Raw genomic sequence first — 27,231 nt, forward strand, 5'->3', positions numbered from 1 at the left:
CTTCTTTGACCACACCCATTACATAATATATTATAAACTGTATTATTAGTCCTTTTTTGTGTTTTGAAGCTCTGCCGTGCGGTGAGTTAATACAATGAAAGTATTTCAACCGACTGAAGTTCCTGCTAATTAAATTTCCTGATTTGAATACTGAGATAATGTCACTGATGCCTGGTTGCCTCCACTGTCTCCTATTCACAGCATTAATAAGGTCCACATTAATCTTACCTTTTGGTTAAACTTTTGAACTTTAATAAAAATAAATAAGCGCAGGCGATTGAAGACATTCTTACTGAAATCAGTCATATACTATAGGTGACTTTTAGAAAATAAGTTTTTTTCCATCCTATTTTTTCTTCCAGTCATCATTAAAGCTGCATAAATGTAGTGAGGAGATGCCTGCAATCTCTTTGAAAAACACAATCAATGTTTCTGTGATCACTTGAAAACACAGCCGAGATTAATTCGATAATTTATGTACATATTGCACTGTACATAAGCAATCAAAATGCAGAATGTAACTTACCAACATACCATGAGCGGAGATTTTGAAAACAGAGGTGTGTTTGTTTTTGACTCTGACCTGTTTTACTTGCATGGTCTCAGCTTAATCAAGGCTCCCTCAATAATCCCTGCTGAAAACTGAAACAACTTGTTTTTACCCCAGCTAAGGGTCACAAAGGATTATAGCGACACTAGATCAAACTAGACACACTTACTAAGTTCTAAATCACGATTCACTATACAGTTCAACACAACACTTTCCTAGCTTTGAAACTTCTTTTTTTAAAGCAACCACATCAATACATCTTCACCACCAGAAGTAGATTCTAAAGATGATGATTCAAACGTCATTATTATGTGCACAATCCTCACTGGTGTTAGTTGTAGACGCAAATGCATGTTACAACATATTCAGAGGAAACATCGTTAACTGACATCAATTTTCCCTTCCAGCGAAATCACGTAATACATTTTTCCAGTCATAAATTAGATCAATACAACAAATAGAAATAAAACTCATCAATAGATCCCTTGCATATTTCCTAAAAATGTTATTAATATGTGCCTGTGTTTTTAACCAGCTGTTTATTATTGGTTGATCCAGTCCACGCTGATTCCTGTTCTTTTCTGAACATAGTAGAATACAACTTGTCTTCCGGGAAACGGAAGAAAATTTTCATTGTCCTCTCCTTCTTTTTAGCCTTAAGAACAATATCATTAAAAAAAAGCCTTTCATGTTATGAATGCAATCTTGCAGTGCAACATGGAGTGTTTACTAAGTTATCAGTGTTTGTGTTCTATGCTGCCCAGTCGGACAAATTTTCCAAAAATATTCATGAACACACACTTTATTTGTGATGAGTCATCATATTAGTGAGTTTCTATCCAAAGGTATTTTGCAAATAAATATCCAGTCTGTTTTAAAACAAAAATATTGCAGAGATGGTTTCAAATACAACTGTCGATTGTAGCAATAACACAACACAAATACTGCAGACAACATACTGCTCTGTTCTGCACTAACACAAAGCTAAAGAGCTGTAAAACTGCTGCTGTGGTTAAACTTTACAGGCGAGGTGAGTTACTCAGAAATTCACACGGAAGACTACGTGTGGTTCCTTGGTAGAACATGTAAAATATTTTCACCTTTTACGTGCATGGGAGCTCAAATGCTATAATTAAAAGAAAAATTAAAATGAGAGTAAAAAATAAATAAATAAACAGCTCCTAATGAGGTAAAGCAAGGACTTTGTTGTTATTTTGCTAAGTGATAAAGGGAAATTATTGCTTCACAGTTGTTTAAACATTAAATGTAATTGTCTTGGGATTACCCCAGTGGATTTTTTTTTTTTTTTGATTTGGCACAGGTTTTACACTGGATGCCCTCCTTTACACAATCATCCAATTGTATTTGATCTCAGTACCAGCAGAGACATATCCATCCATCCATCCATCCATCTATCTATCTACACAGATACTCTGTGATCTGTGACCCTATCTTTTCAAACAAGAACACCAGCAAGAAACATCCACATCCTAATAAACCCAGCACCAAAAGGTGATAAAAGTTTTTGCCCCAGCTAAGGAGCAAAGTATTATCACATGGCACATCACAATCAAGATATACCTCTGCTCAGCTGTGAATTACTGTTCACTGTACAATCCACTTTGCTTTCTGTGGAAAGATCACAGCCATATCAATGCCTCACACCACCCTAAATCTAGATGCTTTGGAAGAGGTAAATAAGTAATCATTACAAAAGTATGTTTCTCAGGAAAACCTCTGATGGAACTTAGATGCACACTTATTTAATAGATCTTTTGTTTGTAAAAGGTACATGCCTGCTGATATGAACGGTTGAGTTTCTTGAGACTATTTAAAGAACTGTGTACACAAAGAGCATGGCCAGGACTAAAATGTCAGTGAATGGGTGTGGACAAAAGTTGCTTTCTTTTCAGCTTCTTATAAGTTGTGGCCATGGTATTTAATACATAGAGAAAATAAGATTTGCCAATCAATACTTGATTTTTTCTTAGTTACCATGGAACTGACTGAACCGACAAGTTACAATTAAGCAACATAGGTTAGCTAACTCAGCTAGTTACATAACTAGCTAGTTAAAAAATTTTTTTTTTAATTTATGACTAATCTAAAACCTAAGAACTAAGACCAGTGGTACTGTATAAACAGAAGACAAGCCAGTCTTGTCTGTCTAGCTGTACAGTAAGTCTTAAGGATATGCCTAAGCTATTAAAAAATATAGCACTTTTTAAATTATTATTAATATGTGTTAATATATGTTTTAATTGGCTTAGAAGTAAGTCATTAATTAATCTGAATTTATTCTAGAGTTATATTCTTTATGATTTCATCTGTATAAGATTTGTTCAGACTTGTTAAGGTATTTTTTGAAGTAGCAGGACCAGCTATGCTAAATTGCCCCTAGGTCTGAATAAGACTGAATGTATAGAGATGAACTGCTGTACTTTCTGAAGTGAAATCTCCCATCTTGTGGAAATTGTTGCCAAGTAAGAGTAGGAGCATTTTGGAAAGGCTTAATTGATTGGCTGCAACATAACTCACACTTAAACAAATAATTGTAAAGAATGTCTTTGTATGATGTAGCTTCTCTTCCCTGGAACTAAGAGGCCTGAACATGTTCCAACATGACTTTGCCCCTGTGCACAAAGTGAGCTCCATTAGCACATGGTTAGTAAAGTTTGGAGTAGAAGAACCTAGGTGTTCTGCACAGAGCCCTGAATCTGACTCAACCCCACTGAACATGTTTGAGATGAACTGATTGTGCCTCAGAACTCTTGCAGCTGAATATTAGGGCAGCGGTGGCTCAAAAGGTTAAGGCACTGGGTTACTGGTTGGATGGTCAAGCCCATGCACTGTCCAGGTGCCACACTTGGGCCCTTAAGCAAGGCCCTTTACCCCTCTGTGCTCCAGGTGAGCTGTATCATGGTTAGCTCTGACCTTCCTAAGAACTTCCTAAGCTGCGATATGAGAGGAAATTTGTTTTTAATGTGCTGTAGCATGACAAATAAAGGCTTCTTCTTCTTCTGAATGGACAAACTCCCACAGTCACACTGCAGAAATCTAGTGGATCACATTTCCATAAGAGTGGATGCTGTTATAGGACCAAAGAGGGAACAATTTAACATTAATGTCAATGGATATGGAATAGATGTTCAATATGTTCAATTATTCTAAATACACAAAATACAACAGTGTTTTGACAGTACGTTTTTATAGGTTTTATGTTTAACACCATATACAATTCACAACAAACACATTTCGGTGTTAAGTGTAAGCGCAGAGCCTTGTATAGCAGAGGCTCTTCTTCTGAAACAGAACTGGATCATCCTGTTTTTGAGTTATGAGGATGCTTCTGATGGTAAGATGCACAAGAGAGGAAACTCTCTTTTATCTCTCTTTCATCCTTCACCCACTGGAGCATAGCCACGCCCACACTGGTGAAACAGATATAAGGCTTTTACACAATACACACACACAGGAATAGAGAAAAGGGACACAGGAGGCATGTTCAACACCAGGATAGCTGCTTGTGCAAGCCCCAGGATGAGGAAGACTATCATTGTGCTTCTTTTCTTGGCTGTGAGTATAAAAAGTATATGAATGTACTGTAGTTTGTTTTGCATAAGCCAGAGGCTAGAATTTAATTGATATTATAGATTCTGTTGCATATTTTCCCCAGTAGGGTAAGGGGTACATGTGAAATAGCACCAGTGAACCAAAAGCATTAGATATAATATCAATAATTAGTTACATGAATTATTGCAGCTGTATAAAAAAGACACAACAACTCACAATGCACACATATGCATGCAATAGTGTAATGCCTACTGCTGGTTTCTTTCCAACACACTGATTAAGGCTCGAGTGTTTTGTTTTGCTCCCATGAAATGCTAAAACATTTTAAATAAAAAACTAAAACTTGTTACACGGGCCTGCATTTACTTTTAAAAGCTTCATAATTTTTTAAGGGTTTTAATCTCACATTTCAATGAAAATTCTAGCATATAAAAAATGGGGTGTTGAAGCATCACAAACATTTTGAAACCTGTGTTCAAATAATAATAATAATAATAATAATAATAATAATAATAATAATAATAATAATAATATCTTGGGCTTTAGAGCTCCATATAGACACAGAAAAGAGAATTTCTGCTGTGATTTTGTGTATGCTACTGCAACTGAATTATTGGGTTCATGCTGTTTTAAAGCATTTTTTTTTAACTTCATTACTTACTTTCTTATTGAATTTCTGCCAAGTGTTTTAATATATTATTTGTCTATATTGCATTAGTTTTGTGATTTTACATTTTAGGGGGGATTAATGTGCACAAATGTGTAAAATACCCATAATACAATTCTCCTCAGTCAACCAAGTGGTTTTGTTTGTCATATGTCTATATCCCAATAGTTTTGTGGCAACGTGCATGGGATGCTAAGTTACCCGTAATGCACACTGAGTTGAAAGAATCGGCTTCCTCCATAATGCAATTCTACTCATTGAGCTGATCGTTTTTGAGATCATATCAGGTATACCTCAGTCAAACAGTGCTGCGCTTGCACCATTTATTGAATACTTCCTAAGCAGACAATAAATGTTTACTCTTCTAGACTCATTTTACATTAGTGTGTATTGCCAAACCCAATGGAATATTCCATGTGACATGCACATGGATTCAGTTCCCAAATGGGATTTCCTGATTCTTGGATTAAGCCGAAGACTTGGACACATCATTAATGTCTTTGTAACTGATGGTATGGTCTTAAATTTTCTATTGTGTATGAGGCAGCGAAAATTCTGAAACGTGACGCCAGGTCTACTACATAAGATATATAAGAGGATATAGGATATAAGCATATGACACCTCAGGATCATCAGGATGGCTTTTGACACAAGAATGCCTTGGCCACATTTTTTTTTTTTTTTTAACTATTTGTTCATGATTTCAGTGTAAATACTTCCAACTTTGCATAGAATGCATTAACACAGAAGTCTTGAGGGCTAAACTTGAACCAGTTTGTAAATATGTACTGCTTGTCAAATATTTTTGAACACCTGGACTTACAAACTGTTTTATTACAGCTTTACTACTGGCATTATGATTACGTGACAACAGAACAGCAATTAAATAAGGACGTTTGGAACATATTAACTGCTTCATTCCAGAAGCTTATTCAACAGTAAATATTTTAAAAAGAGAGTGTAAAACCATTAGGGTGGAGGGATAAATACTTATGAAACCACTGTATGTACTAAGCTGCTAGTTATATTGACTTTATCACTAATTATCTGAGAGTTTTATGCAAATTCCTGATTATAAATATGATTATTCTGTGCTACCCCCTTTTAAAAAACATATCTGATTTTATTGAATTAACAAGCTTAGATTTATAACAAAGCACTTTCTATTCACTGGATTGTGTGTTTTTCAGCTGTGGGCAGAGAGTTCACACGACCAGACAAGCCAGGAGAAAAGCAATAAAAAGACAAATGTATGTATTTATTAATTTCTTTATCTAATAATATATACTAACACATCTCATCTTATCTAACTAATCTAATACTAACAAATGAAAATGATTAAAATGATTCATTATATGGTGAAAAATACATTAAGGATTGTGAAAACCTGTTATATTATGACTTTCTTTCTAAGGAGGGAGTGCTCACTCGGTCCAAGAGGAGATGGGTGCTGTCTACTCTTGAACTTGATGAGGAAATTGCTGGACCATACCCTCAAAAATTTACAGAGGTATCACTTTAAAGACATTGTGCATTATTTATCAACAGATTTATTTATAAAATATTCACATATGAAGTTTAGTGTACATGTAAACCTCAGCTGGCCGGGGGCAAATCCTACGTCAAATCATACAGTGTCATAGATTTCTGCAATTTGTATAAGAACTATACCCTCTACGTTGAATTGGTTATTTATTTACGCTTTGTTGCTTTAAGTTGCTTTGTAGTCTCTGTCAGAAACAAGTTCATCAGACCACAACGGAACAGCAGTAAATCACTCCACAGCATATCTGTGCAAATGCAGAATCTTTGAAGTAAAAGCTGTCATGGCCTGTAAAATACAGATGTGAACATGTTGTGTGAAACAGAAAACCTGGTGGTTTAGAAACCAGCCTTACAAAAATGTAAAGAACTTGGATCATTGACGCGTGGTCTGAAAGAAAGAAAAAATAAAACTAATCAAAATTTATAATCTGTTAGTTTCACACTTTTGGCCAATTTTGGTAGATTTTACATATACGCTGATTAAAAAGATTCAGTCCATTTACAGATTTCAGGAAAAAAAAACATGCTAGCCGAGTGTGATTTCCTCATGGTTTGTTACAAATGAGGCGCCATAGAGAAATGGATATGTCTAATCATTTCAAGTTATAATCAGAACTCAACTCTCTGATATCAGGCTGTAGAGTTCATTAAAACCACCATCAGGTGACATGAATAACGTTGATTATCTTGGTACAATGGCACCTGCAAAAGTGTGGCATGTAGGTGAACAGTCAGTTCTTGAAACTGATGTGCTGGAAGCAGAAAAAAGTGTTAGAATCTGAGTGGCTTTAACAAAAACTAAATAGTAAGGGGTCAGAGCATCTCCAAAACAGCTGGTCTTCTTAGGTGTTCCTGGTTTTTCAGTGGTTAGTACCTACCAAAAATGGTCAAGGGAAGGACAACTGGTGAAGTGGAGACAAAGTCATGGACACCCAGCGAAGGTCCATCTAATCTGACAGAAGTGCTACTGTAGCAGAAAAGGTTGAAAAAGACCATGCTGGCTCTGACAGAAAGAAGTCAGAACATGTAGTATATCACAGGGTCACAAAAGGGACCTACACACTATTATGGCAGGTGGTTTTAATGTTATGGCTGATTGTTATATAATGCAATAACATTGTTTTTGCTCTTTAGACTTTCTGCAAAGTTTAAGATGAACTGGATTGATCTTAATAGGATCTAATTTTTCTCTTTACTCTTTTGGCTCCAGTTGTACAACGATAAGCACCTCAATCACTCCATTATATTCAAAATCAGCGGCCAAGGTGTGACGGTAGCACCGTTAGGTGTGTTCAGCATTAATGAAAAAACTGGAGACATTTTTGTGAACAAGCCCATAGACCGAGAATCCTACCCCATACTCAAAGTGAGTAAAGTATGCATTCTAATAAGATCTATTGAGAGTATTTATTTTTCAGAATTTGTACATTAAATTTTAATATATTAATTATCACTATTCATTTAATATATTTAATAGGTCAGGGAACCTACCCTAGGCATTGGAGTTGCACATTATAGTGCACTCTCAGTGCAGCTCCCAAGGCTGATTAAATTAGTGAGAGTTGCATCAGGAAGGGCATCCTGTATAAAACCTGTGTTAAAATTAAGTGTGTGGATTGGTGCTGACCCCCCAAAAATGTGGAGCAGCCAAAAGAGCAATAAGTAAATAAATAAATAAATAAATAAAATAAAATAAAATAAAATAAAAAACTTAATGAATTTGCAAGGCATTTGTTCAGTGTTTATTAATTTTTCAAGCTGACCAAAATAAGTTAGCGTTTAAGTCTTCTGATGTTCATTTTAGGAAAATAAAGTTAAAATTAAATTTGAATTAAATAATTATATTTTATTGTTTATAATTAGGTGAAGTTTGATGTGCTGGACCAAGAAAGTCATACAATTGTTGACAAAACCTTGGCTTTCGACGTGGTCATACGAGATAAGAACGACAATCCGCCTACGTTCATACCTGAGGTTTTAAACATAAACATTCCAGAGAACACAAAAGAAGGTAAGAATCAATAAGGATTCCCCTTTAGGAGATTAAGAACCTTTTGAAGAATCCCTTAAAAGGCTCTTCTTGGCCCACAAAATCCAAAGCAATTACACTATGTTTTTTTTCCCCTTGAAAATTTCACATCACTTTATCCCACTTTTTCCTAGTTTCTTAAATGCTGTCTATTCTTGTTACATTAGGTAGGCTTCCTATTTTACTGCAAGCAAGAGACATTGATGAGGAAAACACGGCTAATTCGCGTGTCTCCATGAGAATAGTGTCTCAGGAACCAGCGCTGCCAAAAATGTCTCTGGACTCCATCTTGAATGAAAAAGACGCCATACTCACAAAACTCGTCTTTACCGGTTGCTTTGATTATGATGTGAGTGTGAACACACACACACACAGACACACACACACCAGTACCATCACATACTGTTTATGGCTAGATTATTGTCATGAATGGTTTAACAGAGAAAAAGGAGCAGTGTTTAAAACACTACAGTGATGATTTACAAAATTCTTTGACTTTTTTCTTAAGAAAGAAAAGAAAATACACTGCATCCTGCTGTTAAAGGGAAATAATTCAATGATGAGGTGGTGTGAGAATGAGTTTTTAGAATAGAAACATTGAGGTGTGAGAAGGAAAGCTGTCCTTCAATTTATGACATGCTTTGTATCAGACTTTAACTGTAACATTTATATAATATTTGCTTTCATTTCCTTCTAAAATAATGTAATTTATGTTACACTTGAGGTTATCTTTTAAATTCCAGTTTAAATGCATTAAAGGCAGTATTAATTAAAAGTAATTAAGTATTAATATTAAAGTTATTAGAATGCTCACATACAGACACACTTGTTTTGCTTTGTACTTTAGAAAGTAAAGAAATATAAACTGCTTGTCAAAGCATGGGATCATGGAACACCATCACTCTCATCCACTGCGACTGTAAATATCCACATCACTGACTCCAACACTCACATACCTGTGTTCACTGCTCCAAAGGTGAGGACTGGCCTCTATTTCTACCTCTACCAAGTTCTGTTTTACTTCAACAGTGCCAGATTAGATCCATGTGACACAAACACACCTCCATGTAATTCATTATTGAATGATAGACTCAGTGAAATCAAACAAGTCTCAAAACTGTTCTTTCAAGATTTTCTCTCAATTTGTGTTTCATGATAGTGGTAGAGAGCACTGTTTGCATTTTTTTTCACTCAAAAACTCCCATAATTATTCAAGTTGGTGAGTGTGAACATATGATTCACATAATTTTCCTCTTCATAAAACCATTCACTGAGCGTTGTGTTCTGTGAATTGGTGGGCAGGACCATCCTGAAAGAGACCATGCCCACCAGGAAAGAAATCTTCCATAGGATAGGAAAACTGGGGAAACTTGGATCCAAAATACATAAACGCCCTCAAAGCATAACAGCGTTGCTGGATTTTCGGTTTACAGTGGATCATTGGCATACGAATGCCCCCCCCCAAATATTTTCCTTTTGCATCGGCATATGAAGCATTCTCGGCATACGAAGGAACCGGACTGAACGCCAGCTTAAACGTTTCTTAAAAAGTTTAATATGCTAAATTAACCGGAGTTAGCAGGCTTAATAAAGAAACATATTTGTAAAGTAAATAAAAATGGTCCTATAACTGAGCACTCCAAAAACAGGATTCATTTACTAGTCTTAACACATTGCCTACAATTCATTACAAGTGAATACTATTGCATAACATGATCCTGCCAAATGCGTATTTTATGGATCACAATGTCTCGTTTACTAACCTCTTATACTTAAACATACCATATTAACTCATTTAACTTGTTTTATTTTTACTGGTCCAGTTCAACACACAAGTTATGGAAATGGAAACCAATAAGGAAATTTTAAGGATTCCTGTGCAAGACATGGACACTCCCAACACTCCAGGATCTAGAGCAGTGTTCACTATCCTGAAGGGTAATGAAGAGGGCAACTACAAGATTGAGACAGACCCAATTACCAATGAAGGAGTGCTGACCGTCATCAAGGTAGATTTCAGAAATTCGCAATAGATTAGAATATTATTTAATAGTGAAGCTTTTAAAAATATAAGTACGATATAAGTACGTTTTGCAATTTTTGTGTACCCTAATGTACAAAGAGTAGTCATTTATTAGGTATATATATTATACAATAATAAATGACTACTCTTTGTACATTAGTACATTCTATTTATGTCCTTATTCTACAGGGAAAGGATTATGAGCAAACGACTTTAACTGAACTGGAAATAGGAATGGAGAATGAAGAGCCGTTATTTTTGTGTGTTGACGGAAAGCCAGTTAGTCCTATTCCAGAGACTTTGAAAAGGAGCAACCCAGTCAAAGTTGATGTCAAAGTCATTGATGTGAATGACCCACCTGTGTTTCATAATAAAATTCATAAGGTTTACAGGATTGAGGAAGACGAGCCAGGAGACGTGTTGTACATTCCCACAGTCACAGATGAGGATTCAGACACAGCTAAGATCAGGTATGCAATTACCAACAAAATTTCAGGTTTTACTGTGGGTGATGCCATGAAATTGGGTTGTTTTTAGCCTCAGATAGTTCTAGTGCAATTTTCTAGACCTGGCAATTTTTTACAAACTGATAAAAACTTAAGCTTCGAAGTAGCAGAAAATTCTTGATTTTCACACAGCTGTTCAATGATATATAAAAACAAAACAAACAGCAAAAAAAAAAAAACCTTGTGGCATGTGTTTCAAGGTATGAGCTAGTAGAAGATCCAGCTAAATGGATGTCCATAGACCCACAGACTGGCATTATTACCCTGGCAAAGAAGATGGACCGTGAGTCTCCATATGTCAACGAGAGCTCCTACACTGTTGTGATACGAGCAATAGATAATGGTACGATTTCTTAGCACAGACTTATGCTAAGTTCATACATACATTTACTCACAGTGATAAAGCGACGGGAGACCACACATTTTCAATGAGAGCTGCTGATTTCTGGCGATGTGAGCGACAGCGACTGGATGTGTGCATGTTGAATGATGCAACATAGTTAAGAAAATTTTTACTTTTTAATTGCAAATATAGAGCTACTTAGTGCAGTGAATGGGAGTGAAGACCGTAGACTCTGTGAGCTGCTTGTCTTTCATCTTGTATGATATAATGCACATATACACTGGTGAATTTTATAAACAAATGGTCTCCTTCAGAATGTTTCATTTTAGCAGCAAGAAAAATGTTTTTAAATGCTATTTGCTTTACCCACTTATAAATGTTATTATTATGGCAAAAAAGCATACTTACTACTTAAATCACTGATAAAATAGTTTTTTGTGTTTGTGAACGTAGCATTAACTTACATTGCACAATTTGTATTTTTTTTGTACAAACAGCACAGCACTGCTGAAACATAGTGTATTGTTATCACTTGGTTATTTACTACAGAACATGATCACTGATATGATGAGGATTTTTGGAAGAGGTTACAAATTTTTATGCATATATGCCTTACATTTATGCAAGGTTTCTCCAATGTCACTGGAGCTGGAACTGACATAGGAAAGCCTTAAAGACAGGAGGATTCATGTTTACAATTCCTATAAGAACAGACTCCTATTTGTTTTCCTCTTAACATACTGAGACATATTTTGAGCCTGAAATCACTTACTCACTCATTCACTTAATTATCTATTCTGTAAAATAGCAATTTACAGTGCAGCAGTAAGGTTAATGTCAGATCATGTGGCTAGTAAATCAAGCATTAGAATGTATTAGTGCTTAAGTATAAAGTGTTTAACAGCTAGCATTTATAGGTGAGGAGTGCTTATATTCTATAGGTATAATGCTGAGACAATAATTGCTTACAAAATTAATAAACTGAAACAAACTAAATCAACCTCAATATCCACACTCTTCATAATCTAAAAGATTCTCTCATTGTTTCACAACACAGCGGAACCTCCTGGCACAGGTACAGGAATTCTGCTGGTCAAGCTGGGAGATAAGAATGATAATGCACCTTATCTTACCTGCAACCCTTCTGTGATATGTGGGAATAAAGCTGACAGAGTAAGAGTCACAGCAAAGGACGCTGATGTTTACCCGTATAGTGGACCATTCACCTTCACGCTTGGCAAAGATGATCAGGAGCTGAAGAGCTTGTGGAAGTTTGAGCATACAGGTGAGTAGTTACTGGATAACAACTGGATAATGCTGTTCATTATAAGAAATTATTTGTAATAAACTAAAATCTGCTTCATTGCTGACCATGTGAAATAAGAAATCTGAACTTAAACAGTTAATATAAAAAACAGTTCCACAGTACAGTTCATAATTCTGATTGAGACAGTGTTTATGATCTTTCCATCACAACAGCTCTGACAATACAGCAGCTGCAAATCAGCATTTGTTCTACTACATTTTTTTTTACTTGTACCAGCCTGTTAATCACCTCTCTGTCTTGTTTGTAACAATCCACATCTGTCATGTTTCTGCCTCAGTGTCTGAAAGCTTACTGATTAGCCTGAAGTCTCTGCCATATGGAAATTACTCAGTTCCCCTGAAGATTGCTGACCAACAGGGGGTGCAAACACAAGATGTCTTGCAAGTGGTGGTATGTGACTGTGGGGACGGATATGTGTGTAAGGACCTGCTGCCACGATCCTCCACCCTCCATGGAGCAGCCCTAGGAATCATGCTTGGAGCACTGATGGCATGTGAGTCTTTCCATATAAGAAACAATTACAATCATGAACCAAATAGCAGCTATAATAAAGAAAGAAATTCTGTTAAGTTCTTAAAATGTTAAACATATGCTGGTCATTGGGGGTGGGGGTAGTTAATTCTAAAGACATCCCAAGTCTGAATTATAAAAGAGCACACCAAGAAATTTAGAATGATATCATAATCAGAAACAGTTCTAAATGATTCCACCTTCACACTTAACTTGCACATTAAGGCTACAGACTGGACAAGTTAAAACTTGATACAGACTTTAAACTGCTTTTAAAAGTTTTTAAAAGGTAGGCCCTACTTTGTGGCATATTGACATTAAGGTAGTTTTCAAGAAGTAATATATTGGATATTTAATTTACCTTTAATTACCTAATGACTCACACATATTAAAGATTCTACTTTTTTTCAGTTCTGCTCTGCATTTTTTTTGTCTGCAAATGTCACAAGAAAAATATATTCAACCAACTGCATGATGATGTAAACCCAACCCTCATCAAATACAGCACAGAGGGAGGAGTTCCAGTGGAGGTGTGTTCTCACTTAATAAAGCATCATTCCATCTGGTTCTTGGTTATATAGTGTCATATTGTATTTTTTCTAATGTTTTGTCTTTGAGTTAAATGTCAGGTTATTAACTCGTTCACTCCTCTTTCTTCTCTGTGTGTAATGGGGAATGTGTGGGATGGCATGGGTGGAGTATTCACATGGCAATTATAGGCTTTATTTAGCATCCTAACTGAAAATTTTACTTTGAACTTGCCATGAACTAGACTGTATACTCCAGCCCCAGAATGACTACACAAGGTTAGAGGCTGGGGCTGAGGATTTGATTTAGTTCTTACTCACTGGTGGTCTCAACATGATGAGGGTTGTATATGGGAATATCTTACTTACAACATCCCATTCCTCTCCTTCACTTTGGGAATAAATAATGCCAGAATTGTCTTCTCACCATTTTGCAGATTTAATTTTTAGCTCCTTAAATGCTTTTTGCTGGGCCACATCACACTGAAAGTCTACATAATTTCTTTAGATTATATTTACCAGACTCCAGATCTCAGAAAAGGACCTTCAAAATACTGATAGAAATTGCAGAGCCATGAAAGGGCTTGGAACTCCTGAAGATTTTTGATAGGCACTAGCCTCTAACATTCTAAAGAAGCTTAGAGTTTGGGTTTATACCTTGGCTCCTTAAGGAATGTCCAAGAAGGAATGATTCATCTTTAAGCAGACAGTGAGCAGATTCAGCTTCAATCTATATTGACCCATGTTCTCAAAGACAATTTCAAGATTTGTTTAGTCTGTTTTCAACATTCTTGATTGCATGATTACATGTTCATGGTAAATCAGCATTTACCATAATGGGGCTACCAAAAGGTGTCAACTAACTGGCATGAGCATTCACATGAGAACAGGCAGCTCCCATAAGAAATAATGTAAATGCAGATAATCTGTTCCAGCCACCCAAAAAAATGACCAATATTACCAATACGAGCCGTATGTAAATTATATGGCTGCTTACAAAGAACCGACTCAAGCCAAGCATTCCATGTCAAAGGCTCTTCACAGGAAGTCGTGCCGCCAATCGGTCAACAAAAAACACCCGAAAAATTACATAGCTTTTGAACGCATGCAAAAGGCAGTGTTGGTATTGTGGGTTGACTCTTTCCAAACAGCTTTTTCTGACTGTTTTTTTTTTTTGTAAAATTGCTAAAGCAAATGTCTTGCAAAATTTTAATACTTGACCTTAAATGAAGGTCACCATTTTATATGAGAAAGCCTTTTGTTTTTTTTCCCCATTCATTTATTCAGTTTCGCTTGTGTCACCTGTCCAAACATATTTAAAACAAAAGACATTTACAGTCTCTAAATGATTTTGTCCCCTTTATAGCTTCCATGGGTCCCTAATGCACCTGATTCAAGGAACATCTATGCAAAGTCATCAGTAAGTTACTAAAGATTATCTATCTATCAACGTTAGCTGATTAATGGCAAATATAACTTGCAAATTATGTAGTGCCATCTGTTGGTGATGTTTGAAATTATTTGAAATTCCACATTAAGTGTCTCTTAAATGCACATTTATTCATACGTGATACAGTGGAACCTAGGCATACGAATTTGTCTCTGATTGGTCAGAAAGTGACAGTAATCATACTGCTACAGCAACTTTGAGTGTGTATCTGCAAATCACAGTTTATATTAATTAAAAGTTCAAGAATTGTTTAGTCTGTTTTCAACATTTTTGCCAAGCATGATTGCATGTTCATGTTAAATCAGCATTTACCATAATGGGGCTACCAAAAGGTGTCAACTAACTGGAATGTGCATCCACATAAGAACAGGCAGCTCATTTTAGAATGGCTGATGCAATCACTCCAACTTTCTTCCTCCATCATACTTTATAAACCCAATAAACCACAAGAGGGCATGCAATACAGTGATTTCATCATGGATAAAGGTATTTCTGGCCACAAGGTATGTGTGAATGTGTATGTACATGATGTACTGTGATGGCCTAGGGTCCGAGTAAATTGAAGGGTAAATTGAAGCTTTACCCCCAGTGTTCCCAGCACAGGTTAAAAGCATTTAGACCTCTAGACCAGTGGTTCTCAACCCGCGGCCCGCATGCGGCCCGTCACAAATGCAAATGCGGCCCACAATGCTGACCACGTTCAAAAAAATAAAAATAAAATAAAAATTAATTAATTAATAACTCATAGTTTTACAATTCATATTTACTTTTTTAAATGTATTAAACAAATAAAAGTTTGAACAATAACTTTTTTGTCATATAAAGTAATTTTGGTGGTCATGTACTGTTTTCAGACATGCGCAACTATGAACCAATGCAATTACACAGTTCGCACACAATTACAAGCGTGCACTCTGGCAATTAACGATCAAAATGGACAAATTTGTTATTAGAGGAGAAAAAAGATGTGAGGAAAATACTAATGAAGGAACACATGCAAATAAGAAGAGTCACAGCATCAGCAGTGAAGGTAGGAACATGCTTGAAGAATGGAAGAATCAGTTTGCTGTCAATGAGCGAGATGGACAGCCTTTCTGCTTGCTCTGTAGTAAAATAATGGGTGTATGCAAAACTTACAATGTCAAAAGACATTTCGATACCACCCATGCAACTTATTAAGTTCAAAAGTGCTTTCCATATTTGGATCAACATACATTTGCGAACGCACGTTTTCTGCAATGATGCACATCAAGTCACGTTTCTGTGCGCGTCTTACAGACTGCAACTTACAGTCACAACTTCATTGTGCTGTTAGTCCTTTTGAGCCAAATTTCACCAAACTGGTCTGCTCCCGACAACATCAGGTGTCCCATTAATGGTAAGTAGAATTATGCTCTTTAATAATAATAATAAATCTAATTGTAATCATTTAGATACATTAATATGTGGTTAGTTTGCATTGGTGACGTCATATGTAAATGATATGCGGCCCGTGAGATTTGAACTTGGACATAGTGCGGCCCACTGAATAAAAAGTTTGAGAACCACTGCTCTAGACGAATGATTGTATTGCTACACTTTAACTTAACATTTTGCATTCTCCTTTAAGAATCTTAAACAATTTACCCCAACCCAAAAGCCAAGTGGATAAGGCTCTGGGTCACTGAATGGAAGATCAGGTGTTCAAGCCCCAGCACCACCAAGTTGCCACTGTTGGGCCCTTGAGCAAGGCCCTTAATCCTGTCTGATCCAGGGGCACTGTATCTTGGCTGACCCTGCGCTCTGACACCAACCTCCAAGGCTGGGATATGTGAAGAAAGAATTTCACTGTGCACTAATTTTTTTAATATTATCTTCCATAGTGCACAAAATTCTGTCACATTTTTAATTCTTTGGTAACAGCATTGTTTCTTTTCGAACACTTTTAGGTAAAAATTTGCTATATTTCGTATCAATTAAGCATACTCTTTCATTGACTGATCATGTAATTCAAGTAGAGTTTGTGTTACTTATTTTGGTTTTTCAACTAATTCCACTGGTTTTCTATTCCACTGAAGTCAGACAATTTTGCTGACCAGTCAAAGACACCCAGCGTTCCATCACACTCCCATACAGACTTGGCCATAGGTACCCTACAGTTGTCAGAATGTAGTTAGTGTTTTGTCTGGAAATAAAGCAAAAAGGAGACCTTAAATTCCCACAGTACCTCTGCAACCCACCTATCTAGATTATAGTTACATTCTAGAAGGTGTAATTTTTTTTTTTAGTACTGCTTTTGCTGGATGGTACTCATGTTTTATGTGAAGGGAAATCATCTTATCCAACTGTTACAACCCGGGAGGCACGGGTTGTGTTGTGTGTCCTGTCCTGTGTTTTGTGCTTGCCTCTGCAGATGGTCCACTCCGCACTCCAGCCCGGGCTTTCCAGATGATCCAGCTACTCCACCTCCAAATAGGAATGGTGACCCTATAAAGCTGGGATGGAGGCCAGCTCTGGCAGCTTTTTGCTCATTAGAATCTGGTGGTTGTGTTCTGTATCATGGTTTTGCTGTTGCTTTTGCTAATCTGGTCTGATCCTTGCCTGTCTTGACATTGAGTTTGATCCATGCCCTATTTTTGTGTTGGTTGCCTCGGTCGAATATATATATTTGTAAATATTGCTACTTTGTATATCTAACCAGTAGTAGGGGTGTGACTGCCATTTTTGTTGGGGAGTGGGCATTTATGTCTCTGTTTTCTTGGTAGGGAGTTTAGGGAAGGTAAATGTCTTTTGTTGTTTTTTTTGTGTAGGTTAGCTAGCTTCTACCCAGAGGGTTTCTGTTTGTTATTTTGGCCTTGGTCCACCCTGAAGTCCTCTCCGGTTCACTGTATGGTGTAGACTGTAATTGGGGGCTCGTCCGGGATAGGAATAGGGGGAGGGTTTCTTTTTTTTTTTTTGGCGCTTCCAGTATTCAGCAGGTTGAGTGCTCCTTCGCTTGATTAATACTGCGGCTAGGTCGGTATTCAGAGTATGGCGGCATTTGATTTGGTTACGTTTACATTGTGTCCGACCTTAGAGGAATTTGATAAGTGTCGGAAAGACCATTTGCTACTGATATCCGACTTCTTTCATATTTCGGTTCCGTGGGCCGCTAGTAAGAAGGAGGTTAAAGCCGCGCTGTATGAGGCCTTAGTGGAGCAGCAGATCTTACCTGAACGGGAGGTGCTTCCGGGTGTCACTACTCGGCCACCTCAGGCTTCTGGCGCTGCAGGTGCCGAATCGGAGCCTGGAGGTTGTTGGGGTGATGAAGCCTACTTTGAGAGGCCTCGGATCCACTCACTAGATCCCGGAATGCAGATGGCTCTGAAAGAGCTGGAGCTGGAAATAAAGTGGCAGGAATATCAGACACAGTTGCTGTGTGTTCGGGAGAAGGAGTTGGATTCAGAAGGGAGGAAGCTCAACATGGCTGTTCTGCATCGGAAGCCAGTGCCCCTTCCACGGAAATTCTGCCCTCCGGCAGCAGCATCCCCTACTCCCGCCGGGGCTGATGTCTCCAGCGCGCTAGCGTCACCACTTGCTCCGCTCCCAACCTCACCAGTAAGCCATCCGGCTTTTGATGTTAGCTGACATGTTGGTTTAGTCCCTGTATTTAGAGAAGATGAAGTTGATGCTTATTTTTCTGTGTTTGAGCGAATAGCCACAACGTTAAACTGGCCTAGAAGTTTGTGGACACTGTTATTGCAGTGTAAATTGTCAGGAAAAGCACAAGAAGCCTGCTCAGCTCTCACTCTTGAACAGAGTCTGGAATATGAAGTTGTTCAGGCTACTGTTCTTCGCGCATATGAGCGTGTGCCTGAAGCTTACAGGCAGAGTTTTAGAAACTCTGGTAAAGTAGACCGCCAAACCTATGTTGAGTTCGCTCGCGAGAAATCCACCCTGTTTGAGAAATGGTGTTCAGCGAGTGGTGTGTGCACCTTTGAACAGCATAAAAAGCTGATTTTGCTGGAAGAATTCAAGTCCTGTCTTCCCGACCAGCTAGTAGTGTATTTGAATGAGCAGAAGATTGACGTACTGTCTAAAGCCGCTGTTCTGGCCGATGAGTTTGTACTGACGCATAAAACTGTTTACTGCCCCTTCCCCTCGTAAGGACGCATCATTGCGCTCAATAAAGAGTAAACCTTCACAGACTCGCACATCCACTGGTTCACCTTCAGACATTCGTGAATGTTTTTATTGCCATGAACAAGGACATTTAATTGCTACATGCCCCATGTTAAAACGTAAAAGTACAAGACAGCAAGCTCCAATCAAGAAGGTTAACGCCGCGGATGTATTTTCAGCTATATTTGAATCATTTGTTTCTTCCGGCCAGGTGTCATTAGGTGTTGGTGACGTGAAGCATCCTGTTAAGATACTGAGAGACACTGGTTCTGCTCAGTCTTTCGTATTAGAGTGTATTACCCTTTTCAGAAGCGTCATATGCAGGCAGTGATGTATTGATTCAAGGCATTGAACTGACTGTAATTCATGTGCCTCTACACAATGTGTATTTGGAAACTGATGGTTTCTTAGGTCTGGTCAAGGTTGCTGTTCGTTCAGCTCTTCCGATCAGCGGTGTTTCCCTCATTCTGGGTAATGATATAGCTGGCAGCAAAATGTATTCCTTACCTGAAGTGGTGTCAGAGCCTGTGAATAACAGTATCCCTCTGTGTTCCCTGCTTGTGTGTTAACACGTGCCCAGCGGACAATGTTGGGTGATGTGGTAGACTTGTCTGATTCTTTCTTATGTCATGAGGAGGATTTGATAGACAATGTCTCTAAACCTTCTGCAGATGTATCACCTAAAGATAACAGCAGTGTTATTAATGTATCAGATGTTGAAGTGCCAACATCACGTGACCAGCTAGTTGCTGCTCAAAGGGCAGACACCTCTTTGGCTCACTGTTTTGAATCTGTCGTGGAGAAGTCTGCATTGATGAACTATCCTGTTGCTTATTGTATTGAGAATCATGTTTTAATGAGGAAATGGTCCCCTGCCAGTCGTACAGATGGTCGACTGGATGTGTTCCAGGTGGTAGTTGCCTGTTCCCTTAGAAACAAGGTTTTAAACTTGGCTCATGACCATCCCTGCTCTGGACATGCAGGGGTTCGGAAAACTTACTTGCGGGCATTGAAGTATTTTGTTTGGCCAGGCATGAAGGGTGATGTAGCACGTTATTGCCGAACCTGTCACACATCAGGTAGTAGGTAAACCTAATCAGGTCATCCCACCTGCACCACTACAGCCTATTTCTATTCAGACTGAGCCCTTTGAGCGCATAATAGTGGATTGTGTTGGTCCCCTACCAAAGACCCGTTCTGGCAATTCTTATTTGCTGACACTCATGTGTGCTGCTACTCGTTTCCCAGAGGCCATTCCAATGCGTACTCTTAAATCTAAGACCGTCATCAAAGCACTCAAAATTCTGCACTACCTGTGGTATGCCTAAATGTATACAGACAGATCGTGGCTCAAATTTCATGTCACGGTTGTTTACTCAGGTAGTTAGAGAGTTGCAGATTAGTCATCAGGTCTCGAGTGCCTATCACCCTGAGTCACAAGGGGAGCTTGAACGTTTCCATCAGACATTTAAGAACATGCTGCGCTCATATTGTATGGAAACCAGGAAGGACTGGGATGAGGGTGTTCCCCTGCTGTTGTTTGCCATCCGCGATGCTGTGCAGGAGTCTCTTGGATTCAGTCCCTCTGAGCTTGTATTCATGCCGTCATGCCGTACGAGGACCATTGTAGGTCCTGCAGGAACAGTGGTTGTCACCGGCATTGGGCCATCAAGAGAAGTCCATTTTAAGCTATGTTCATAACCTTCGTGAACGTTTGAGGGTAGCGAGGGACACTGCTCGAAGAGCTTTAAGCTCCTCTCAGGATGACATGAAGGAGAGGTTTGACCGTAAGGCAGTTCCCCGTTCATTTAGTGATGGAGATCAAGTTTTGGCTTTATTGCCAGTGCCAGGTTCTTCTCTTCAGACGAGATTTTTGGGCCCATATGAAGTTAGCGAGAAACTCAGCCCCACAGATTGTTATCAGTACACCTGACTGTAAACGTAAAACTCGTATCTGCCACACAAATCTGTTAAAGAAGTACCATGCTCGCATCTCATCACCTGGGTCAGACTCTGTTTCTCCTGTGGTTCTGGTACTAGCCCTTCATGCAGACAATATCACACTTTCAGAACACTCACCAGAGACAGATGGTCTGTATCTTGGTAGGAATTCTGTTCGCCTACCTAACTCTGAGGTGTTGCAGCATTTGCCCAAGAAATTAGCAGGGTTGTCTATATCTTTCCAGGAGGATATCAAAGCCCTGATTGCAATATTTCCTGGTCTGTTTGCTGATGTTCCTACTTGCACAACGTTAATAGAGCATGACATTGACATAGGTGATCAGGCTCCTATTAGGCAGCACCCATATAGAACCACCCCAGCTAAGTGAGAAATTATGAAGCAAGAAACAGATTACTTACTTGAACATGGGTTAGCTGTCCATAGTGTGAGCCCTTGGTGTTCACCGTGTATTCTAGTGCCTAAGGCTGATGGCTCATATCATTTTTTGTACTGATAATCGAAAAGTGAATGCTGTCACTAAACCTGACTCTTTCCCGCTTCCTAGAATGGAGGATTGTGTTGATCGTGTTGGCACAGCTAGATTTACTAGCAAGCTTGACCTGTTAAAAGGTTATTGGCAGGTACCCCTCACTCCACGGGCATCTGAGATTTCTGCCTTTGCTACCCCAGACAACTTCCTCCAGTATACAGTCATGGCTTTTGGTCTTCGGAATGCCCCCTCCACCTTCCAAAGACTCATGAATCGTGTATTGGGGGAGGTCCCGAATTGTGCTGTTTACCTTGATGATGTGGTGGTCTACACTGATACATGGGAACAGCACTTGAAACTGTTGGAGCTTGTGTTTACATGACTCTCTGAGGCTTCCTTGGTATTGAATTTGGAAAAGTGTGAATTTGGTAAAGGCGTGGTTTCTTATCTTGGGAAAATGGTCGGGCAGGGTATGGTGAAACCTTTGGATGATAAAGTCCAAGCTATTTGTGCATTTCCTGTTCCAAAGACAAGACGAGATCTGCGACGTTTTCTGGGAATTTTATCCTATCCTTAATTTTCAGAAGGTGGTGTAACTTTAATTAGCTTGTAAAGCTTCAAAGATACATTACTGGCCCTTATAGTCCCATTAAGTGTTTATGTATATATTTTACCATATTCTGTCAAATTCCAGAAATTATCCCACCTTTATTATCCTCTACACTACTTTATACTGTATCTTACAGAGCCTTACCCTATTCCCTGCTACATTAGTTCTTTTTATACACTGTAGCTTACCTTTACCTTCAATATACTTCCCTCTCTACTATATCCTACCAAACCTTTACCTATCCTCTCCTATACCATATCCTTTTCCTTATTTCTCTATTTGATCACTTTTCCAAACATTAGCATACCTTAGTGTCATGAAACCTTATCTTACCATACTCCCTCCTGTACCCCAATGCTAAACATACAAATATATGTATATTAATACATAGGTATTTACAATACCCGACGTTTTCTAGAACTCTTTACTATATTGTAATGTCCTCCTTCTCCCTTTAGATAAAACCACAGTTTCAAGACAGCACCACCAATTATTTTAGCAACCTGCAGATGAATGCTAATCAGGTGTGTACAACATATTTTCTTCTTGACCTTCAATAAAAAAAAAATTTCAATACTTGACCTTAAATGAAGGTCACCATTTTATATGAGAAAGCCTTTTGTTTTTTTCCCCCCATTCATTTATTCAGTTTCGCCTTTGTCACCTGTCCAAACATATTTAAAACAAAAGACATTTACAGTCTCTAAAAAGATTTTGTTCCCGTTACAGCTTCCATGGGTCCTTAATGGACTTAGTGACACATCTGACTCAAGGAACATCTATGCAAAGTCATCAGTAAGTTACAAAAGATTATCAATCATCTGTCAAAGATAGCTAATTAATGGAAAATAAAACTTGCAAATTATGTGGTGCCATCTGTTTGTGATGTTTGGAATAATTTGAAATTCCACATTAAGTGTCTCTTAAATTTGCATTTATTCATGTATGTGGTACAGTGAAACCTCGGCATAGGAATTTATTTTGTTCTGGAAGCGAGTTCTTATTTGTATTGTGAAACGAATTTTCCCATAAGAAATATTGTAAATGATTATCCATGATAATCCATTTCAGTCACACAAAAACATGAGCAATATTACCAACACGAAGCGTATGTAAACAGTATGGCTGCTTACAAAGAACTGAAAGCCAAGCATTCCATGTCAAGGATCCTCACAGGAAGTTGTGCCACCAAGCTTGGGCTAAAAATAGAACAGACCACCCCTGCCACCAATCTGTCAACAACAACAAAAAAAAAAAACCCTGAAAAATCACCTAGCTTTTGAAGGCACGTTGGTATCGTGGCCTGACTCTTTCCAAACAGCTTTCACTGACTGAAAAAAAAATTGTAAAATTGCTGATGCAAATTTCTTGAAAATTTCAATATTTAAGGCGCAAAGCTGTAAGGGAGGGTATTTGTATGCAGAGGATCCACTGTGTTATTACAGCCTAAAACACTGAGAAACAAATTGCCTGTGTTTTGTTCCCCATCAGAGATGGACTAAAAACAGGAATATCACACATAACCTGACTAGGGTAAACTGATTTACATACAACACATGCTTTCAGATATTATTTCAAAATGACATTCAAAAGGTCATATTGTTCCATTTTCTGATTTTTACATATCTGCACTTTTTCCAGAACGAAGTAACCAGATCCTTTAGATTACTGTCTCAAGATAAAATGGAACAACAACTTGAAAGGGTAAAATCTCGCTCTCTTTCATATTACATATGCAGCTGCTCTTTATTGAAGCTACAGGGGTCTCTGATTGGTCAGAAAGTGACAGTGATCAGAAATTGCTACAGCAACTCTGATAGTGTATCTGCAAATCACAGCTTATAATAATGCCCTTGTTCCTATAATGTTACAGTAAATTCACAAGGAGTATAATTATTATTTGAAAGAAAGAAAGAAAGAAAGAAAGAAAGAAAGAAAGAAAGAAAGAAAGAAAGAAAGAGAAAGAAAGAAAGAAAAAAGAAAGAAGAGAGAATTTTTTCTATAGTTTGGAAAATTGGAATAAAGGTGAAGAAATTAATATATACAATAATCAAGGTTTTTGCATGTACTAAATCAAATATAACTGATAACTAATTAAAAATCCAAAATACTGTATACTTAAAAGTTAAGCTGAAATGAGTACTGTAAACCCTGTGAAAAATAAATCACAGTAAAATCAATCATTGTCTATTTTTAGCTCATGTAAGCTAATTTACCATCTAATTATCAACTGTGTATGATCTTTCTTAACAATCCCTGTAAAAAAATCTAGATTTATGGTCTTTATGTTAATTCTCTCTTCTCTTTATGATTTTATACTGCAGAAGCTCCGAAAACTTGATACAGAGCACAAGCACTTCCCTGAATATCACCCACAAGACTACAGCTATGAAGGAACCATTAATGATCGTGTGTCACTGGAGACAGTCTCTTTCCATAACACAGAAGATGGTGATCTGGACTTTTTGCAGAATTTGGAGCCAGAATTTTGCACTTTGGGTGAGACTGTGCAGCAAGGAATGAAAGAGAAGAAAATTAGGCTGTGATTCCCCCCCCAAAAGATTTACTTTCCTAATGGATCTTTCTGAGTAGCCCTTCTTCTCACGTGTGATACTACAGATATCGTATCTCTACCTCCGGGCTATCAAGTGGGTGTTTTTGAAGCTGTACCACTGCAACACCTGCAACAATTCTTGTATGCGGATTCTTGCCCCCATCAATCTCTAAGACTTCTCTATCTCTACTGATTAATTTAGCATTCCAGATGAAGGAGTCAGATTTTTTTGTTTGCATATGTGGATACAACAATTGAACTTGGAGCCCACTACAGCAGCACGAACAATACTGAGACCACCTTATCTGAGTTATGGCTCTTTAAGCACTTACAGGCTACCACTGGGGGTTTAGGGTCCCACAATGAAATACACACTGGTGACACATACTGTAGGCTGAAAAGCTGATGGAAGCATTGAGGCACTAGCAATTATGATATAAAGTTTAAGCAGTTGGGCAACAGCACCAGCAGTTCCTGTACATCATTTTACGAAACCCTTCAGTAATCTTCAACAGGACTCCTTTTGCTCTCAGCCTCAGTACTTCATGACTTGGATTCCACAAGGCATTGGAAACATTCCTTGGATATTCTGGCCAATTTTGACATGATTGCATCACAATTTTAAGACACCCCAAAGGTGATTTACTGGATTTGGATCTGCTGAATGAGGAAGCCATTGAAATACACTGATGTCTTATCTGATCTCTTTATTGCTCCAGTGAAATAAACTGACCAGTTATCTGACCCTGGCATGTTATTATTCCGGAAGTCATTATAAGGTAAATTGTGGACATAAATTAAATTTTATTTATAATTAAATTTTATTTATTTTATCTTTTTAAAAATGGACATTGTGTTAGAACCGGCAATGTGCTGGTATGATAATGTTTCATGAAAGCCAGTGCCTTGAGCTCCGGTCTGTCCTTGCTCACCTGCGTGCTTTTGTGTGTTTTGCTTGCTTTAATCAGCTGCTTGTTTTACTGTAAATATATATATTTTTGGGGTTTGACCAACAAGTTTGACCTGTCCCTTGATTTTTGTTGGCCTAAAGTTTGCAAATCATAACACTGCAATAGTGTACATATACACATGTGCATATTTAAAGTTAGTAGAAGTCTGGCTGCCATTTCTGTTTGGGTTTTTATTCTGTTTTTTGGGTTCAGTGAAGAGAATTGTCTTTTCTTTGTGGTTTTATAAATAAATTAGTTCACTAAACAGCAGTTCTTATTTATTGCTTTAGGCCTTGGTCCAGCCTGAACTTGTTTTTTGTGGTGTAGAGCAACTTAAAAGAACTTGTGTGTGCACTGTAACCCATGCACCTCACGGGTGATACTCATCAAAGTTGTCATCTGATCTCTTTCATAAACAGTTTCTAGTAACAGTAATATTGTGGCCTTAATATTATATGGTTCTCCCAGTCATTCCCAGGCAAGATAAAAACTTTTAAAGCTCAGGTTCTGATTGCAGTAAAAAAATTAAAATGATTTTGTGTACTAAAAAGCTGACTTACAGCCAAGTCCAAGCCTGAATGTGTCACACCATAAAGCCTGGGTTTAAGAGTCAGCGTCAAGTGTCCTACAGACTACAGCATGATCATGTAGGCACTCAGGTGCAATACTGTGAAATATCGGTAATTTAAGGGTAAAAAGATAATGATGAGTAGTAGTAGGAAGAGGAGTAGAAGTAGGAGTTGCATTATCTGAGCTCTACTATGTTTCACTGCTACAGCCCTAGGGAGGCAAGTTAATAAAGAGTAAGAAAGACTGCTGTTTCATCTTCTTCAGTTGGTTTCTAAAGAGTGTATAATCGCTCACAGGATCGGTCCACCTTAACTTCCGGTCTGTGAATGAAGCACTCTTCTTTAAGCCACAAACTAAATTTCACCTGACTGTAAGTGCACAAACAACACGTTGTTCCTGAGTTTCGTAATGACATTCCCTTCTGAAGCAACAAACAATATTTGTTTTTAACACACATTAATCATCACATAAACAACACCTAGTGCTGTCAGAGCAAGTCATCACATCAACACTGAGCTACTTTGTCTGCCAGAAATTATATCCATAATTGTTTCAGAAGAAAAAAATATCTCCACCATAGAAATCTACAACTGAATGGCTGGCTTTGAATCCAGTTGAAAACTTGGATAAGATCCAGTGAATAAAAGAGTCTATAGTCAAAATGATGTACATTCCTTGTTTAACACAATTTAAGAAAACAGTTGTTTTCTGGATGTATTAACATTTTGTTTGTTTGTTAGCACAAGCAATTTTTCTCTCAGTAACAAAGGGGTAAAAGGTGTTTTGTATGTAAGTGATGCACATATGTTTGAAATGAAAATGGATATCACTGAGGCCTCATTAAAGTACAGTATGTCTTCTTACAATGCTTGATTAAAGTCCACAATTTGCCAGTTGTGAGCACCATGGTGTGTCCCTGACAACC

General features: G+C 37.8%; 1 protein-coding gene across 2 annotated transcripts; it reads left to right on the plus strand.

The window, feature by feature from the left end:
- Window positions 1–3,993: 3,993 nt before the first annotated feature.
- Window positions 3,994–27,088, plus strand: LOC131366397 (cadherin-like protein 26). 2 transcript variants are annotated; one of them, XM_058410852.1, is made up of 19 exons: window positions 3,994–4,126; window positions 5,981–6,040; window positions 6,205–6,300; window positions 7,546–7,701; window positions 8,199–8,346; window positions 8,532–8,713; window positions 9,212–9,340; window positions 10,188–10,373; window positions 10,577–10,857; window positions 11,094–11,236; window positions 12,294–12,521; window positions 12,841–13,056; window positions 13,485–13,603; window positions 14,967–15,020; window positions 22,691–22,756; window positions 22,962–23,027; window positions 23,724–23,765; window positions 23,874–23,936; window positions 24,557–27,088. In XM_058410852.1, exons 1-19 carry the CDS (start codon window positions 4,052–4,054, stop codon window positions 24,776–24,778), a joined length of 2,532 nt encoding a protein of 843 aa, XP_058266835.1. In that variant the 5' UTR covers window positions 3,994–4,051; the 3' UTR covers window positions 24,779–27,088. The 2 variants fall into 2 exon arrangements, with proteins under 2 accessions (XP_058266835.1, XP_058266836.1); XM_058410853.1 differs by lacking the exons at window positions 22,691–22,756; window positions 22,962–23,027; window positions 23,724–23,765; window positions 23,874–23,936; window positions 24,557–27,088 and adding an exon at window positions 16,329–18,062.
- Window positions 27,089–27,231: the final 143 nt, after the last annotated feature.

This window comes from Hemibagrus wyckioides, linkage group LG15 (assembly GCF_019097595.1).
Source record: "Hemibagrus wyckioides isolate EC202008001 linkage group LG15, SWU_Hwy_1.0, whole genome shotgun sequence".
In the NCBI taxonomy this organism is placed as follows: domain Eukaryota; kingdom Metazoa; phylum Chordata; class Actinopteri; order Siluriformes; family Bagridae; genus Hemibagrus; species Hemibagrus wyckioides.

Bases quoted from the DNA above. Each gene is read 5' to 3' on its own strand.
- LOC131366397 (XM_058410852.1), top strand. From the start codon at position 4,052: ATGTTCAACACCAGGATAGCTGCTTGTGCAAGCCCCAGGATGAGGAAG. The intron at 7,702-8,198 runs GTGAGTAAAGTA...GTTTATAATTAG, and splicing joins AATCCTACCCCATACTCAAA to GTGAAGTTTGATGTGCTGGA. The intron at 23,028-23,723 runs GTAAGTTACAAA...GTTCCCCATCAG, and splicing joins ACATCTATGCAAAGTCATCA to AGATGGACTAAAAACAGGAA.